Genomic DNA, 18,079 nt, shown 5'->3' with positions numbered 1-18,079 from the left:
GTAACCCCATCGTAAGTTGAGGAGCACCTATAGTTTAAATCCTCCCAGGTAGCACTCGGGAATGTCCCTGCAAGGATATTGGTTCCCCTTCAGTTCAGGTACGACCGTCCTCTTGTACAGGTCAGTTATGCCGCAGAAGAGATTCAATCATCCAAAAATCTGAATCTATACAACCACGCCATCCATTCATCCTATTTCTCGTAATCATATGTGACACTGGGCATAATCCAGATATTACCACTGTCAAGGTCTTGCTCCCGTTATTTTAATTCAATATCTCACTCTGACTGATCGTTCTGCATGTGGCTTCCTGCACTGTTGCAATGAGTCCTCATTTTCCATCTGGGCACATTGTTATCCTCTGGACTCAAAACCAAATTCTCCAACTTTAGATAACACTTTTTGATTTGCCAATAGCAGACCTTCTCTGCTGAGCATATCCCACAGCTTTGCTATTAGCAACGTATTGCACAGGCGAAGAAGCATAATCTTATCCTAACTGCTACATTTATTCATTTAGTCTCTGATAAAGTGAGACTAAATGCTTATTTTAACTTCTCTGCTGCTGTAAACTAATTTGTTTTCTCTCCCAGTTCTGACAAAGGGTCCCTGGACCAGAACGGGGCAAATCTTATTGAGTGTCTTGTTGAGTGTCGCAGTCCCAGAGAGGAGCAAATCTTATTGATTGAACAAAAGATTAACCTATGTAAGGAGGAACTGCATACGCTGGTTTAAACCGAAGACAGACACAAAAAGCTGGAGTAACTCAGCGGGTCAGGCAGCATCTCTGGAGAAAAAGAAAAGGTGACGTTTCAAGTTGAGACCTTTCTTCAGACTGAGAGTCAGGGGAAAGGGAAGCGAGAGATATAGACGGTACTTGGGACAAATGAATGGAAGATATGCAGAAACCAACGATAATCAAGGAAATGTGGAACTCAAAATGGTCCATTGTAGGTTGTGGGATAGGTGAGAACGAGTTAATACAGTGGAACTCAACAGGATGACAGTAAAACTAGTACGATGACTAGGGTGGCGGAGAGACGGAGAGGGAGGGATGCATGGGTTACTTTAAGTTAAAGAAATCAATATTCACACAGCTGAGTTGTAAGCTGCCCAAGCAAAATATGAAGTGCTGTTCCTCCAATTTACATTTGGCCTCATTGACAATGGAGGAGGCCCAGAACAGAGAGGAGTAGAGGACTGGGAAGGGAAGTTAAATTGTTTGACAACCGGGAGATCCCGTAGACTGAAGCGGACCGAGGGAAGGTGTTCAGCAAAGGCGTTCAAAACCATAAATCCCTGAAAGTAATAACACAAGTAGATAGTAGTAAAGAAGGCATATGATATGCTTGCTTTCATAGTTCGTGGCATTGAGTATGAGTTAAGAAGTCATATTGCAGCTTTATAAGACTTTGGATAGCCGCATTTGAACTACTGAGTGCAGTTCTGGTCATCCCATTACAGGAAGGATATGGAGATTTGAAAAGGGTGCAGAGGAAATTTACCAGAATGATGCCTGGATTTGAGGGTTTAAGGTACAAGGAAAGGTCGGACAGGCTTAGATTGTTTTCTCTGGAACGCCGGAGGTTACAGAAAAACCTGATTTAAGTAGGTAAAATTATGAGAGGCATTGATAAGATAGGCAGAATCTTTTTCCCAGGATGGAATCATCAAATACTATAAGCCATAAAGTGAGATGGGCAATGTTGAAAGGAGCTGTGCGGGACAGGTTTTTTTACCCACAGGGTGGTAAGTGTCTGGGACGTGCTGCCAGGGTGGTGGTTGTAGCAGATACAGTACATTCAGAAAGTATTCAGACCCCTTCACTTTTTCCACATTTTGCTACGTTAGAGCCTTATTTTAAAATGGATTAAATTCTTTTTTTTTTTATCATCAATCTGCACTCAATACCCCATAATAAAAAAGTGAAAACAGGCGTTTAGAAATTTTTGCAAAGTAATTAAAAAGAAATAGTTGAAATAACACATTTGCATAAGTATTCAGATCCTTTGCTATGACACTCAAAATTGCGCTTTTCATCCTGTTTCCATTGATTATCCTTGAGATGTTTCTACAACTTGAGTGCAGTCCACCAGTGATAAATTAAATTGATTGGACATGATTTGGAAAGCCTATATAAGGTCCCACAGTCGACAGTGCATGTCAGAGCAAAAACCAAGCCATGAAGACGAGGGAATTGTCCATAGACCCCCGAGACAGGATTGTGTCGAGACACAGATCCGGGGAAGGGTATAAAACAATTTCTGCAGCATTGGTCCCGAAGAGCACAGTGGCCTCCGTCATTCTTAAATGGAAGAACTTTGGAACTTCATAGAGCTGGCCGCCTGGCCAAACTGAGCAATCGGGGGAGAAGGTCCTTGGTCAGGGAGGTGACCAAGAACCAAGCTCCAGAGTTCCTCTGTGAAGATGGGAGAACCTTCCAGAAGGACAACTATATCTGCAGCACTCCACCAATCAGGCCTTTATGGCCAGACGGAAGCCACTCCTCAGTACAAGGCACATGACAGCCCGCTTGGAGTTTGCCAAAAGGCACCTAAAGGACTCTCAGACCATGAGAAACAAGATTCTCTGGTCTGATTAAAGATTGAACTCTTTAGCCTGAATGCCAAACAGCACCTCTCATCACCTGGCCAATACCATAGCTATGGTGAAACATGGTGGTGGCAGCATCATGCTGTGGGGATGTTTTTCAGCGGCAGGACCTGGGAGACTAGTCAGGATCGAGGGAAAGATGAACGGAGCAAAGTACAGAGAAACCTGCTCCAGAGCATTCTGGACTTCAGACTGGGACGGAGGTTCACCTTCCAACAGGACAACGGCCGTAAGCACACAGCCAAGACAACGCAGGAGTGGCTTCATGACAAGTCTGTGAATGTCCTTGAGTGGCCCAGCCAGAGCCCGGTCTTGAACCCAATCGAACATCTCTGGAGGGACCTGAAAATAGCTGTGCATCGACGCTCCCCATCCAGGCAGAGCTTTGAGAGCATCTGCAGAGAATGGGAGAAATTACCCAAATACAGGTGTGCCAAGCTTGTAATGTCATACCCAAGAAGACTTGAGGCTGTAATTGCTGCCAAAGGTGCCTTAACAAAGTACCGAGTAAAGGGTCTGACTACTTATGTAAATGTGATATTTCAGTTTTTTTTAATTACTTTGCAAAAATTTCTAAACACCTGTTTTCGCCTTTTTATTATGGGGTATTGTGTGTAGATTGATGATAACAAAAATGAATTTAATCCATTTTAAAGTAAGGCTGTAACGTAGCAAAATGTGGAAAAAGTGAAGGGGTCTGAATACTTTCTGAATGCACTGTATGTTAGTGGCATTTGGAACACTTTTGGATAGGCATATAGATATGCAGGGAATGGAGGGATATGATTTATGTTCAGGTAGAAAAGCAATGGTCTTGACATTATGTTCGGCATAGATATTGTGGGCCAAAGGGCCTGTTCTTTTGTTGTACTGTTCTATGTTCTATACCTGATTTTGCTGTTCCTTCAATAACTTTCTAATTATTAGTGAAAATGTCTGATTTGGGAATAGCACAATCTACAATAGAGAAGAAATAGGCAGTTAGAAATGGAAATTAACAGCTATATCAGTAACAATCTAGAAAATATTGGCCAAGCTAGTACTTACTTGAACCAGTGAAAGAGGACTTTGTGTAGCCAGAGCAAACTGCAAGTCTTGGTTTGTTCTTTATTCCCTCACTCCAAGTAAACAGCGGCCTACATCCCAGACCAAAGGCTCGAAGTCTGTTGGCTGCCATGATCGCAATAACACTTTTTCTGAAAATCTGAATCAGTCCTCTTTGAGGTTTCTTCCTTTTCTTGGATTTGCTCGGATTTCCTTCCAGCGAAAGAACCTGGACAACAGTCCTGATTTCATTTTTGAAATATTCACATGCATTAATTTGTTCTTTAAGGAAGTCTTTCTGCACAGACAATTCACAGGATCTATTGTATAATGGGTATATAGCACCTGCCATCAGAGCACAAGCTGCCAGCAAAGCGACATGTTCCTTTTGCTTCTGAGACAATAATTTCTTTGTAAGCGATAGTTCACGTGTCAACTGGTCAGTGACTTTACCCAGACTGGAAACTTTTTCTTTGGCTTCTTCTGCTCCAAGATGACATGACTAAAAAATTATGAAATTAAGTCAGTCGTGATTTTTATTCTATATAATTATTGCAATTACAAGTTAAGGAGCAGCTCCAATAGAAATGCCCAATGCATTACAGTAAATAAAAACAAAGTAGTGGAGGTACCAAACAAGTCAGATAGTGTCTGTGAAGAGGGAAAGTGTTTCTCACACAAGTAGGCATGAAAATTTATAATGGAGCAATACACACTATATATTGTAGAATAAAATGTTTGATCAATGTGCAGGCAAGTTTCAAAACCAAAAAAAAGAGGAAAATGTTGTTCATGTTCTGTACATCGAAAAGGTTAAATTGACAGATGAGCTTTGACCTTGTATTTTACCATCGGGAGTCCAGAAGAATTGTTTCATTTTTGTGGGTAATCCTTCTATCACCAATTCCTTTTTATACTTCTCTGTATGATTTGAGTGTCATTAATAAAGCTTGTATTTAATGCACATCCTTTATTCGTCCACGAGGAACTGGTGGTGAGCTAACTTCTTCAAGTATTGCAGCTCTTGAGACAAGGGTGATTACGAGTAAGACATTTCAGAATTTTGATTCCCTGACAACCGAGAAATTATATCTTCCAGTCAGGATTTGGAGCAACATTGTGGTTTTAGCAAGGTTGTGGAGGCTTGGAAAGAAATGGAGAGTAAATTAGCTGGTACTGTTTTACCATGTATATGCTGCACCTGATGCCTTAATTGTCAGAGAACAGTACAGCATAGGAACAGGCCCCATGCCAAGATGCCAAATTAAACTAATCTCCTCTGTGCGCACAGGATCCACATCCCTCCATTTCCTCCATATCCATGTGCCGATACAAAAGCTCCTGAGATGCTCTTATCATATCTGTCGCCACCACCACCCCTGGCAGTGTGTTCCAGCCACCCATCACTCTCTGTAAATAAACCTGTCCCATGGATTTCCATTAAACGTTGCCACAGTCACATTACAGCTGTGCCCTCTAGGCATTGACATTTTCAGCCTGGGAAAAAAAGTTTGAAGTTGCACCCTGTCTATTACCTCTTATCATTTTATATACATCTATCAAGTCTCCCCTCAACATCCGACGCTCCAGAGAAAACAATCCAAGTTTGTCCAACCTCTCCTTATAGATAAAATCCTCTTAAACCAGGCAGCATTCATGTAAAATGTAGAAACATGGAACTGCGGATCAGGTTTACAAAAAAGACACAATGCTGGAGTAACTTAATGCGTCAGGCAGCATCTCTGGAGAATATGGATAGGTGATGTTTCTGGTCGGGACCCTTCTTCAGATTGATTCTGTTGGGGGGGGGAACAAAGCTGGAAGAGAGGAGGGGCAGGACAAAGTCTGGCAAGTGATAGGTGGATACAGGTGAGAGGGGGTTCCCCCACCTCCCAGACAGAACAAGGAAAGATTTCTCTTGGTCTTTACCTTTTACCCCAGTAGCCTCCATTCCAACATATCATTCTCTGACATTTCCACCACCTTCAATGTGATCCCACCACCAGTCACATCTTCCAATCACCATCCCTTTTTGCGTTCCAGAGACCGCTCCCTCCGCAAATCCTTGGTTCACCTATTCCTACCTCCCCAATATCCCCTCCCCAGCTACTTTCCCCTGCAACCCAAGAGATGTCCAGGAACCCCAGCAGTCCTTCCAGGTGGACAGAGTTTCACTTGCAACTCCTTTAACCTCATCAACTGCATTTGGTGTTCCTGATGTGGTCTCCTTTACATCGACGAGACCAAACACAAACTAGGCCACCGGTTTGTCAAACACTTGTGTTCGGTCTGTCAAGGCCTGCTGAATCTCCTGGTTAATAACTATTTTAACCCTTTCTCATTCCCAGACTGACTTTTCTGCCCTGGGCCTCCTCCATTGCCAGAGTACCAGCATTTTGTGTCTTTATTGCAAAATTATTGTGTCTTTATGGTTTCGTCTACCATTTACCTGTCCAAGTACCTTTTAAATGTTATTGTATTTGCCTCAACTCTCCTCTGGCAGCTCATTCCATATACCCACCACTCTCTGAAAATTGTATACTTTCCCCTTACTTTTGAGCTCCCAAAGTACAAACCTCACACTTGCATGGATTAAATTTAATCTGCCATTTCTCTGCCTATTTCTGTAACATTTTATGATAGGAAGAATGTGGAGACTTTGGAAAGGGTGCAGAAGCAGAAAGGGTGCAAGAATGTTGCCTAGATCAGGTGATATTAGCTACAAGGCGAGATTGAATGAAGTTGTATTATTTTCTCTGGATCGCTGGAGGTTGAGGGGAGACCTGATAGAAGTATATAAAATTATGAGAGGCAGCATAATGGAAGCAGACAGAATAGAAGGGTCTCGACCCGAAATGTCACCCATTCCTTCTCGAGATGCTACCTGTCCCGCTGAGTTACTCCAGCATTTTGTGTCTACCTAGGCAGAATAGACAGTCAGAACCTCTTTCCAAAGGTGGAAATGTCAAAGACGAGAAGGCGTAACTTTAAGGTGAGAGGGGAAAAGTTTAAAGGGGAAGTGCAGGGTAAGTTATTTTTTTACACAGAGGGTGCTGAGTGCATGGGTTGTGGTGGAGGCAGATAGTTACAATGAAGGGGCTTTTAGATATGCAGGGAATAGTGGGATATGGATCGCTCAGGCAGATGAGATTAATTTATCTTGACATCTTGTTCAGCACAGACATTGTGCCAAAGGGCCTGTTTCTATGCAGTACTTTTTTGTTGTATGTTCTATGTACTTCTATCCGTTTCTATCATTTTCTCTGGCAGCTTATTCCAATTACGTACTCTCCGAGTCAAAGGGTCATAGAGCATGGAAACAAGCCCTTTGGCACTACTCGTCCATGCCAATCAAGATGCCACATTTAAGCTACTCCTGGGTGTACCCTGGTTTGTCCTTATCACTCCAAACCTTTCTTATTCAACAGTTCAACAGTTCAACAGAGCTTTATTTGTCATTCGGTACCAAGGTACCGAACGAAACTACATAGCAGTCACACACAAAAAAGAACACAAGACACATGACCCCAACACATAACGTCCATCACAGTGACTCCAAACACCCCCTCACTGTGATGGAGGCAACAAAACTTCCACTCTCTTCCCCACGCCCACGGCAGACAGCTCGTCCCTGACCGACCCGCACAGTCCCCGGAAGGGGATGGAAGTCCCCGCGGCCGAGTCGCACCGGAAGCTGAGACGTCTCGCTTCTTGGTACTCAGAAACCTCATCCTTAATAATGGACTCTGAAATCTGCCCAACCACTGAAATTAGGCTAAGCACAATCTCTAAAGCTACCTCTTTCAGAACCCTGGGATGTAGTCTGTCTGGTCCAGGTAACTTATCCACCTTCACAGCTTTCAGTTCTTCAGCCGAGAATTGCAGAGAATGTTCATGATCTTTGATGAAGAGGTGTTGATGATAAAATTGCACGGCAGAGAAGGAAATCATGTGGTCTATTGGAATTCAATAATTGGCTATAATATAGATGACTGGATCAAAGTATCAAACGTTATTCTAGGTGGAAGCAAATACGGAAATAAGGGCTGAATGATATCTGCTTGCCTCGATCCTACAACCTCATCCCATCTTTACTGACTCTCACATTTGAAAGGCTAGCAGGCAATAGGTGTAAATTCACTTTTAATCACACTATTAAAGAGTCAAGAGTGTTTTATTGTCATATGTCCCAGATAGAACAATGAAATTCTTGCTTGCAACTGCACAACAGAATATGCAAACATAGTACAATGTAAACAATATAATAAACGAGAAAAAAAGTTCAGTGTGTGTATATATACACATACTCACATATACATGTATATATACCCATACGTTCACATAAAAAACAAACAATAATAGTGCAATATTAACAATAGTCTATGTAGTTCAGAGCCTATTTGGAGGTTGTAATGTTTAATAGCCCAATGGCTGCAGGGAAGAAGCTGTTCCTGAACCTGGATGTTAGTTTTCAGGCTCCTGTACCTTCTTCCCGATGGCAGGAGTGAAATGAGGGTGTGGCCAGGGTGGTGTAGGTCTCTGATGATGCTGGGGGTGGGGGGGGGAAAGGTCAGAACCCGTGATGGACTGGGCAGCGTTCAAAATTCTTTGGTCTTCTTCGCTCCTGGGCATTCAAGTTGCCGAACCATGCCGTGGTGCAACCAGTCAATATGCTCTCTACTGTACACCTGTAGAAGTTCAAGAGAATTCTCTCTGACATACCGAATCTCTGCAATCTTTTCAAGAGGTTGAGGCATTGATTGGCTTTCTTTATAATTGCATCAGTGTGCTGGGTCTAAGAAAAGGAAAGATCTTCAGAAAGATGCACGCCCAGGAATTTGAAGCTTTTGACTCTCTCCACCATTGTCCCGTCGACATAGACAGGTTTGTGGGTCCTCATCCTTCTTCCTCCAGAGTCCACAATCAGTTATTTGGTCTTACTGACATTGAGAGCCAGGTTGGTGTGTTGGCACCATTTGGTCAGTCGATCGATCTCACTTCTATACTCATCACCATCTGTAACTCGTCCAACAATGGTGGTGTCATCGGTAAACGTTAAGATGGAGTTCAAACTTTGTCCGGCTACACAGTCGCGAGTATAGAGTGAATAGAACAAGGGACTGAGCACACAGTCTTGAGGTGCTCCCGTACTGCTTGTTATTGAGGAAGAACAGATTGTGGTCTGTTGATGAGGAAGTCGAGAATCCAGTTGCAGAGAGATGTACAGAAACCAAGTTCAGTGAGCTTGGTAACCAGCTTGGAGGGGATGATGGTATTGAATGCCAAGCTGTAGTCTATAAACAAAAGCCTGACATGTGTTTTTATTGTCCAAATGATCCAGTGCAGAGTGGAGAGCCGGTGAGATGGCATTCTCCGTTGACTTGTTGTGGCGGTAATGGGTCGAGGTTCTTGTTTTTTTTGGGGGTGTAATTTTGATGCTTATTTAATGTTTTTGTTGTTGGACTGTGGGTGATTGAATTAACATTTTGTTCAAGATGGCCGCGCCGTTGTGTTTGGCTGCCTGCCACTGTATGTTTCTTTTTTTTTCCTGGTCAGATGTGCAGCACTTTGGTCAACGTGGGTTGTTTTTAAATGTGCTATACAAATAAATTGACTTGACTTGACTTGACTTGTTGAGGTTCGAGTTGATATGCGCCATAACCAACCTCTCACAGCATTTTATCACCACGGACGTTAGTGCCACCGGTCGATAGTTATTGAGGCATGTTACCTTACTCTTCTTGGGTACCGGTATTATTGATGCCCTCTTAAAGCAGGTGGGAACCACAGACCTCATTAATGAGAGGTTGAAAATGTCCACAATATCTCCAGCCAGTTGGTCTGCACAGGTTTTGAGAACACAACCAGGTATACCATCCAGTCTAGACGCTTTCCGAGGGTTCACCCCCCTGATGGATCTTCTGGCGTCGGCCTCTGTGACTGTAATACCATCAGGATGAATGGGGGCTCAGGAAGGCACATCAGTGTTCTCCCTGTCAAAGTGTGTGTAGAACACATTGAGCTTGTCAGGGAGGGATGCTTCCCTGTCACTTGAGCAACCCCCTGATTTTGCCTTGTAGGAAGCAATGGTATTCAAGCCCTGCCACAGTTGCCAAGTATCCTCCAGCTTAGAGCAAAAGTCCCTTTTGGCCTTTTTGATGGCCTTATTAAAGTCATATCTGGACTTCTTGTACACCCCTGCGTCGCCAGAAATGAATGCCCGGGATCTGGTGCTCTGAAGAATGCGAATCTCCCGGTTCATCTAAGGTTTCGGGTTCGGAATCACTCGGATGTTTTTTTGTAGGAACACACACCTCCACACATTTCCTAATAAATTCTTCATTCAGGTCCGTTGCCGAGTCCTTGAACATTGCCTAGTCTACGGACTCCAAGCAGTCCTGTAGTTGCAACTCTGCCTCCTCTGACCAGGTCTGTGCAGTCCTCACCGTCGGGGGTGAGCTCTTCAGTTGCTGCCGATATACAGGAAGAAGCAGCCCCGCTGAATGGTCGGATTTCCCAAAGTGAGGGCGAGGGATGGAGTGAATCTGATGGTTGTACAGCAGTGATCAAGAGTGTTTAGTCCTCTGGTGCTGCAGGAGACATGTTGGTGGTAGTTTGGGAATGATTTCTTCAGGTTGGCTTTGTTGAAGTCCCCAGCTATGATGGTAAAGGCTTTGGGATACGCTAACTGGTGTTTGATGACCACGGCGTGCAACTCCTCCAATGCTAGACGGACGTCTGCCTGGGGATGGGATGAAGACTGCGGTCAGGATGATGGAGGTGAATTCCCTCAGGAGGTAGGTGCGACATTTTACCACCAGGTGTTCCAGGTTTGGGGAGCAGGAGTTAGACAGAACTGCCATATCTGAGCACCACGAAGAGTTGACCATGAGGCAAACGCCCCAGCCTCTCCCTTTCCCCGATACCTGCGTTCGGTCCATACGATGAATGGAGAAATCTTCAGGCTGGATGGCTGTGTCCGGGTGAGCTGGGGATGGCCATGTCTCTGTGAAACAGAACACACAGCATTCCATCAGCTCTCTTTGGTAAAGAAGCCTTGACCTTAAGTCCTCTATTTTATTTCCAGTGACTAGCCAATAGAATGGTAGGGAGAGGGGGTCGTAGTCCCCTGCGTTTCAGTCTGACATGTAGTCCTGCCCGTCGGCCACGTTTCTGGACACAATGGAGGCCTTCCTGGTGTTTCCAGGTACTGTACTCACTGTTCCTGAAATCCTCCGTGAGGTCGGGAATCCCCCTGCGATCGGGAATTCTCTTGCAGTCCGCAGCTCCGTTGGCGTCGGTAGATCGCAATAGCGCTAATGCGTTTAAATGCATTAGCAGCTTGTTAGTTACAGCACTGATATGTGGTGTTTCTTTTATACAGGCATTCTCGGAACTACTATATTTGATGATTTTCTGCTGTGCTGCTTGCAACATGTTGCCACAATCGCGCCATTTTTGAAAATATGATACACCAGTGATACAGCACAGAAACGGACCCTTTAACCCAAATTTGCCCATACGGACCAAGATGGCCCATCTACACTAGTTACATCAGTCTGCATTTGGGCCATATCCTAAACCTTTTCTAGTCATATTCATGTCCAAATCCATTTTAAATGATGTGATAGTACCTACCTCAATTACCTCCTCTGGCAGCTCCTTCCATATACCCACCACCCTCTGTGTGAAAGTTGCCTCTCGAGTTCCATTTAAATCTTTCCCCTCTGGTCTTAACATGTCTTCTGGTTCTTGATTCCTTCCTTGGGTAAAAGACTCTGCATTCACCCTATATATCGTCATGGCTATCCCTCGAGGTCGAGGATGATGGTCTACATTCCGATGTCAGAACGAAGACACCTGTGCATTGCTCCAAGAAGCACACGGTCCTTCACAAATCAATCAACTAATTCCAATGGCAAGGGAACCAAGATGATTGGAGCTGATAGATTTGTTGCAGCCTTCATCCGCCTTCACAGCCGTTGAGTTCCAGATAACTTCGTCCGCCTGGTCCGCCGTTGAGGTCTTGTACGTTGGTTCGTTCTTAGTCTGGACCCTCATCCTCGACCGTACCGCCATGGGTGGCCCTACCAGAAGCTAGTGCTTCCGACGGCATCGCTCTCGGAATCATGGGGACACGCAAGCCTCTTCAACACAACAAAGTGAACGATCCGAAAAGGAACGTATATATATTCCCTGCACGATTTTATATAACCTTCAAGAGCAGCCTACCATGCAGAACGTTATCAAAGGCCTTACTGAAGTCCATTTAGACAACTTCTACTGCCTTCCCTTGTAAACCTTCTCGGTTACTTCATCAAAAAAATCAATCCCATCCATCAGAAATGATCTCCAATGAACAAAATTATGTTGACTATCCATAATCAGCCTGTCTATCCAAATTCACATATATATTATCCCTCAGAATCGTCTTCAGTAACTTACCTACAACAGACATTACGCTCACTGGTCTATAGTTCCCAGGCTTTTCCCTGCTACCCTTCTTAAATAGACACACAACATTAGCCGCCCTCCAGTCATCCAGCACCTCACCCGCAACTAATGAAATCATGGAAAGATGTCAAAACAACAGGGTTGTTGTCGTAAGTGATTTTAACTTCTCCAATATTAACTAGGAATCCCTTCCTGACTGGAGCTTAGATGGGGTAGAATTTGTCCAGTGCACCCAGAAGGGTTAAATGAAACCATATGTTGATAGTCCAATCAGGGACAGTGCCATACTAGTTTTGGGAATCTGTCCCGGGCAGGGGACTGATGTTTCAGTGGAGGAGCACATTGGAAATAGTAATTATAAGATCGTAGATATTAAGATAGTTATGAATAAAGATAAGAATGGCATTCATATGAAAGCATGCAATTGAAAGGTTAATTACAACAATACAAAGCAGGAACTAGGGAAAGTAGATAGGAAGTGGCTGCTTTGGGGTAAATCTCCGTCTGACGTGGGAATTGCATTAAGGCCAACTGGTTAGGATTCAGCGCCAGCATCTTACTGTAAAAGGTAAGGATAGGTTCAGGAACATTGCATGGTTACATATTGTAAACTTAGTCAAAAAGAAAAGAAAAGCACATGCAAGGTTTGAGAGAAAGGAATCAGGCAAGGCCCTTGAGGAATCTAAATAGAGAGGAAATAACTCAAGTCTGTGAATAGAAGGGCCAATAGGGGCCACAAAATGGCTTTGGAGAGTTAAACAAAAAACTTCTTACACTATATTAAAAATAGGAGGGTAACCAGGAAGAAGGTTGGGCCGCTGAAAGCATCATGGGATGTAGGAGAGGTACTGAAGTACAGTGTATCTGTTTTCACCAAGGAGCAGGACATGAAGGACAGTGAGATCTATATGGAGAATAATCATGTGCAAGGGCAGTTTGCGATTAAGGAGCAGGGGCTGTTGGGGCTCTCAAAGAGCATTAAGGTGGATAAATCCCCAGGACCTGAAGGAATTTATCACAGGTTACTGAGAAAGGCAAGAGAGGAGATTGAGGGAGGCTTGACAAAGATCTTTGCTTCTTCACCAGCCACAGGTGAGGTCCCAGAGGACTAAAAAATTGCTTTTTGTTCCTTTATTTAAGAGAGTAGAGAGAATCCAGGGATTTATAAAACAGTGAGACTCATGTTAGTGGTAAGGAAGCTATTGGAGAGGATTCTGTAGGATAGGATTTGCTCCAATTTGGAAGAGAATGGCCTAATTAGGGACAATCAGCATGGCTTTGTACGTGCCAAGTTGTGTCTTACTAACTTGATCGGGTTTTTTGAGGTGATTGTAGATCAGTCACTATATTCCTGATCCATGTTGGGTATTCGTTTAGACTGTTTCTGGAGTGTCTTATCTAGCACATGCATGCTATTGAGGTTCAGTCAGACAGGGAGTACAGGCTTGTACATTCGGATGGAATGTACAGGCTTTGCCTTTGGTCTACAGCCTCGTGGTTAATAAAGCACATTATGAAATTAAACTACTTGTCGTTTTTCACTTCATAGTGATGAAGACGATCGATGAGGGTAGGGTGATGGATGTAATCTACATTAATTTTTGTAAGGCATTTGATAAAATTCCCCATAATAGGCTAATCCAAAAGATTAAATAGCACAGGATTCACATTGGCTTGGTTGTTTTCAGAATTCAGAATTGTGATTCAGAATTGATTTACTGATAGAAGAAAGAGACTTGTGGTGGAAGGACAACATTCAGGCTGCAAGTATATAACTCTGGTTAGGCTGCTTTTAGAGTATTGCATGCTGCTCTGGTCACCCCATTACAGTAAGGATTAGAAGGTTTTGGAAAGGGTGTTGTCTACATGGACTTCAGTAAAGTAGTTGACAAGGTTCTTTATGGAAGATTGGTCAAAACATTGTCATTAGGTATATGGATACAAAATTGCCTTGATCATTAAAACTGAAGTGGGAAGGAACTTTTTCCACCCAGAGAGTTGTGAATTTGTGGAATTCTCTGCCACAAAGGGCAGTGGAGGCCAAATCACTGGATGAATTTAAGAGAGAGTTAGATAGAGCTCTGGGGGCTAGTGGAATTAAGGGATATGGGGTGAGGTTGGACACAGGTTACTGATTGTGGATGATCAGCCATGATCACAATGAATGGCGGTGATGGCTCGAAGGGCCGAATTGCCTCCTCCTGCATCTATTTTCCATGTTTCTATGATCATAGACACAGAGGATAATGGTGGATGAATGCTTGTCTAACTGGAGAAAATTGGATAAAATATAGGTGACCTAATCAATAAGTTAGCAAATTATATCAAAATTGGTGGAGTTGTGGTTTGCAATGAAGGTTGTCAAAAGGATACAGTAGACATGGATCAGTTGATAATCTGGGCAGAAAAAAATGCCAGATGAAGATTAATTGGGGCAAGTGAGTGGAATTGCATTTTGTGAGGTCAAATGCAAGAGGAAAGTATAAAGCAAATGGCAGGATGTTTAAGAACATTGATAAACAAAGGGTCGGGGTGCATGCTCATAGCTCTCTGAAAGTGCAAACACAATTGGATGGAAAGATACCAGCATGGATAGCAGGTTGGCTGGATGGCAGGTGGCATTAAAGGGGGCTTTTTCCAGTTTCCTGCCAATGACTAGCAGTGTTCTATAGGGGTCGGTGCTGGGGCCGCTACTCTTCACAATGTATATAAATGATTTGGATGAGGGAATTGAAGGCTTTGTGCCAGGCTGCTCAGGGTTGGGGAACTGTAAGCTTGGAGACTGTGGACGAGATGAGAGAGATGATGAGAATAGTTTGGTAGATGATGGCCTGGTATTCGTTTGTGTGGTCATGGTCAAGGGGTAGGTATGAGGAAGTGTCCGAGAGCTGGCTCCTGGCCTCAGAATGGTAGAGGTCAGCCTGCCAAATTACGGCACATCCCTTGTTGGTGGATATAACAATGTTGGGATTGTTGCTGAGCGGAGGGCAGTGCACTGAGGGGTGGAAATTAGAATGGGTGAGTGGAGAAGTCAAGACAGTTGGGCCAAACGCAGGCAGGTGGGACTAGTGTAGATGGGATATGTTGGTCAGTGTGGGCAAGTTGGACCAAAGAGCCTGTTTCCACACTGTATGATTCTATGACTCCATGAGTAACAATACGAGTTGAGAATAAATTAGATATTTGCAGATTTTTTAGTTAATTTTGACTTTGGATGTAAACTTGATCATGCTCAGAAACAAATTGAGGACAGCTAAAGGAACTGTTAGTCATCTGCAATCATTGTCAATTCCATTATATTGCAATACCTGTGCCCTTGAATGAACCTCCCCAAGGAGTTCAGAGTAATGCTGCTCCATTTCATTTTTCTGTCTTTGCCAAGTAGCCTCTCGCTCTTTCATCTGTTCAGTTAATTTATTGAAGGTAGTTTCTTGACTTTGCTGTAGCTGCTGTATAGTTTCTTCCTTATTTCGACAAATGTGCTCCAAGTAGGACTCCTGTAAATTCCAGAATTAGAATTGTAGGACTGGGTTAGAAATAAGTATGTATAGTCGAATGCATCAGTATAGTATAATGAATACAGTCCATAAGCTTACTTTGAAAAAACATAAATGGCACAATGGAGTTGATTGACTGTAATTTTATGTGGGATAAATTCCGCCAATCACATCTGAACCATTTAACATTCTAGATTCTAACAAGTTTTGAAATAAAAACAAATGCTTCTAGAGGCAAATAATCAAAATATATTTACGTCATATCTGCTGTCAAGATTAACAGGTTACAGAATATTAAAAAATTAATACCATGTTTGCATTGTAATAATGCAATACACCAGGTTATTTGATGAGTTGTTCACAAACAGGTTATGAATCACAGAGTTTAGACAATAGACAATAGACAATAGGTGCAGGAGAAGGCCATTCAGCCCTTCGAGCCAGCACCGCCATTCAATGCGATCATGGCTGATCACTCTCCATCAGTACCCCGTTCCTGCCTTCTCCCCATACCCCCTCACTCCGCTATCCTTAAGAGCTCTATCCAGCTCTCTCTTGAAAGCATCCAACGAACTGGCCTCCACTGCCTTCTGAGGCAGAGAATTCCACACCTTCACCACTCTCTGACTGAAAAAGTTCTTCCTCATCTCCGTTCTAAATAGCCTACCCCTTATTCTTAAACTGTGGCCCCTTGTTCTGGACTCCCCCAACATTGGGAACATGTTTCCTGCCTCTAATGTGTCCAATCCCCTAATTATCTTATATGTTTCAATAAGATCCCCCCTCATCCTTCTAAATTCCAGTGTATACAAGCCCAATCGCTCCAGCCTTTCAACATACGACAGTCCCGCCATTCCGGGAATTAACCTAGTGAACCTACGCTGCACACCCTCCATAGCAAGAATATCCTTCCTCAAATTTGGAGACCAAAACTGCACACAGTACTCCAGGTGCGGTCTCACCAGGGCCCGGTACAACTGTAGAAGGACCTCTTTGCTCCTATACTCAACTCCTCTTGTTACGAAGGCCAACATTCCATTGGCTTTCTTCACTGCGTGCTGTACCTGCATGCTTCCTTTCATTGACTGATGCACTAGGACACCCAGATCTCGTTGAACTCCCCCTCCTCCTAACTTGACACCATTCAGATAATAATCTGCCTTTCTATTCTTACTTCCAAAGTGAATAACCTCACACTTATCTACATTAAACTGCATCTGCCATGTATCCGCCCACTCACACAACCTGTCCAAGTCACCCTGCAGCCTTATTGCATCTTCCTCACAATTCACACTACCCCCAGCTTAGTATCATCTGCAAATTTGCTAATGGTACTTTTAATCCCTTCGTCTAAGTCATTAATGTATATCGTAAATAGCTGGGGTCCCAGCACCGAACCTTGCGGTACCCCACTGGTCACTGCCTCCCATTCCGAAAGGGACCCATTTATCCCCACTCTTTGCTTTCTGTCTGTCAACCAATTTTCTATCCATGTCAATACCCTACCCCCAATACCATGTGCCCTAATTTTGCCCACTAATCTCCTGTGTGGGACCTTGTCGAAGGCTTTCTGAAAGTCGAGGTACACCACATCCACTGACTCTCCCCTGTCAATTTTCCTAGTTACATCCTCAAAAAATTCCAGTAGATTTGTCAAGCATGATTTCCCATTCGTAAATCCATGCTGACTCGGAATGATCCCGTTACTGCTATCCAAATGCTCAGCAATTTCGTCTTTTATAATTGACTCAAGCATCTTCCCCACCACTGATGTCAGACTAACTGGTCTATAATTACCCGTTTTCTCTCTCCCTCCTTTCTTAAAAAGTGGGGTAACATTTGCTATCCTCCAATCCACCGGAACTGATCCTGAATCTATAGAACATTGAAAAATGATCTCCAATGCTCCCACTATTTCTAGAGCCACCTCCTTAAGTACCCTGGGATGCAGACCATCAGGCCCTGGGGATTTATCAGCCTTCAGTCCCATCAGTCTACCCAAAACCATTTCCTGCCTAATGTGGATTTCCTTCAGTTCCTCCATCACCCTAGGTTCTCCGGCCCCCAGAACAGTTAAGACAATTTGATAACTTAGAAGTCCTCTATGCCTCGAGTTTTTGATTCCCCTACCCTGGGGGAAAAAAAGGCGATGTGCATTTACCTTATCTATGCCTCTATGCCCTTAATGATTTTACACAACTCTATTATATCCATCTAAAGAAGGGTCTAGACCCAAAACGTCACCAATTCCTTCTATCCAGAGACGCTGCCTGTCCCGCTGAGTTACTCCAGCATTTTGTGCCATCTTCGATAATATCACCACTCAGTCCTGCACTCCAAGGAACAAAGTTATAGCCTGCCCAACCTCACCAAAAAGCTCAGGTCTACAAGACCCGGCCACAACCACAAATCTTCTCTGCATCCGTTACAGTTTAGTGGCATTCTTCCTGCAGCAGGTGGGCTAAAACTGA

The 18,079-nt window shown here is 43.6% G+C and overlaps 1 protein-coding gene across 6 annotated transcripts in view; it reads right to left on the bottom strand.

The window, feature by feature from the left end:
- ccdc171 (coiled-coil domain containing 171) overlaps positions 1–18,079 on the bottom strand; it is a 240,743-nt gene that overhangs the window by 157,633 nt on the left and 65,031 nt on the right. For all 6 annotated transcript variants that reach the window (XM_078394873.1, XM_078394872.1, XM_078394874.1 and 3 more), the window contains 2 exons: positions 15,420–15,608; positions 3,661–4,159 (listed from right to left, as the gene is read on the bottom strand). In XM_078394873.1, the coding sequence (XP_078250999.1) occupies positions 3,661–4,159; positions 15,420–15,608 (688 nt within the window). The remainder of the gene's footprint in view (positions 1–3,660; positions 4,160–15,419; positions 15,609–18,079) is intronic.

The sequence above is a fragment of the Rhinoraja longicauda genome, chromosome 3 (assembly GCF_053455715.1).
Source record: "Rhinoraja longicauda isolate Sanriku21f chromosome 3, sRhiLon1.1, whole genome shotgun sequence".
NCBI classification, from domain to species: Eukaryota; Metazoa; Chordata; class Chondrichthyes; order Rajiformes; family Arhynchobatidae; genus Rhinoraja; species Rhinoraja longicauda.
This window is presented reverse-complemented; position numbering and strand designations above follow the sequence as displayed.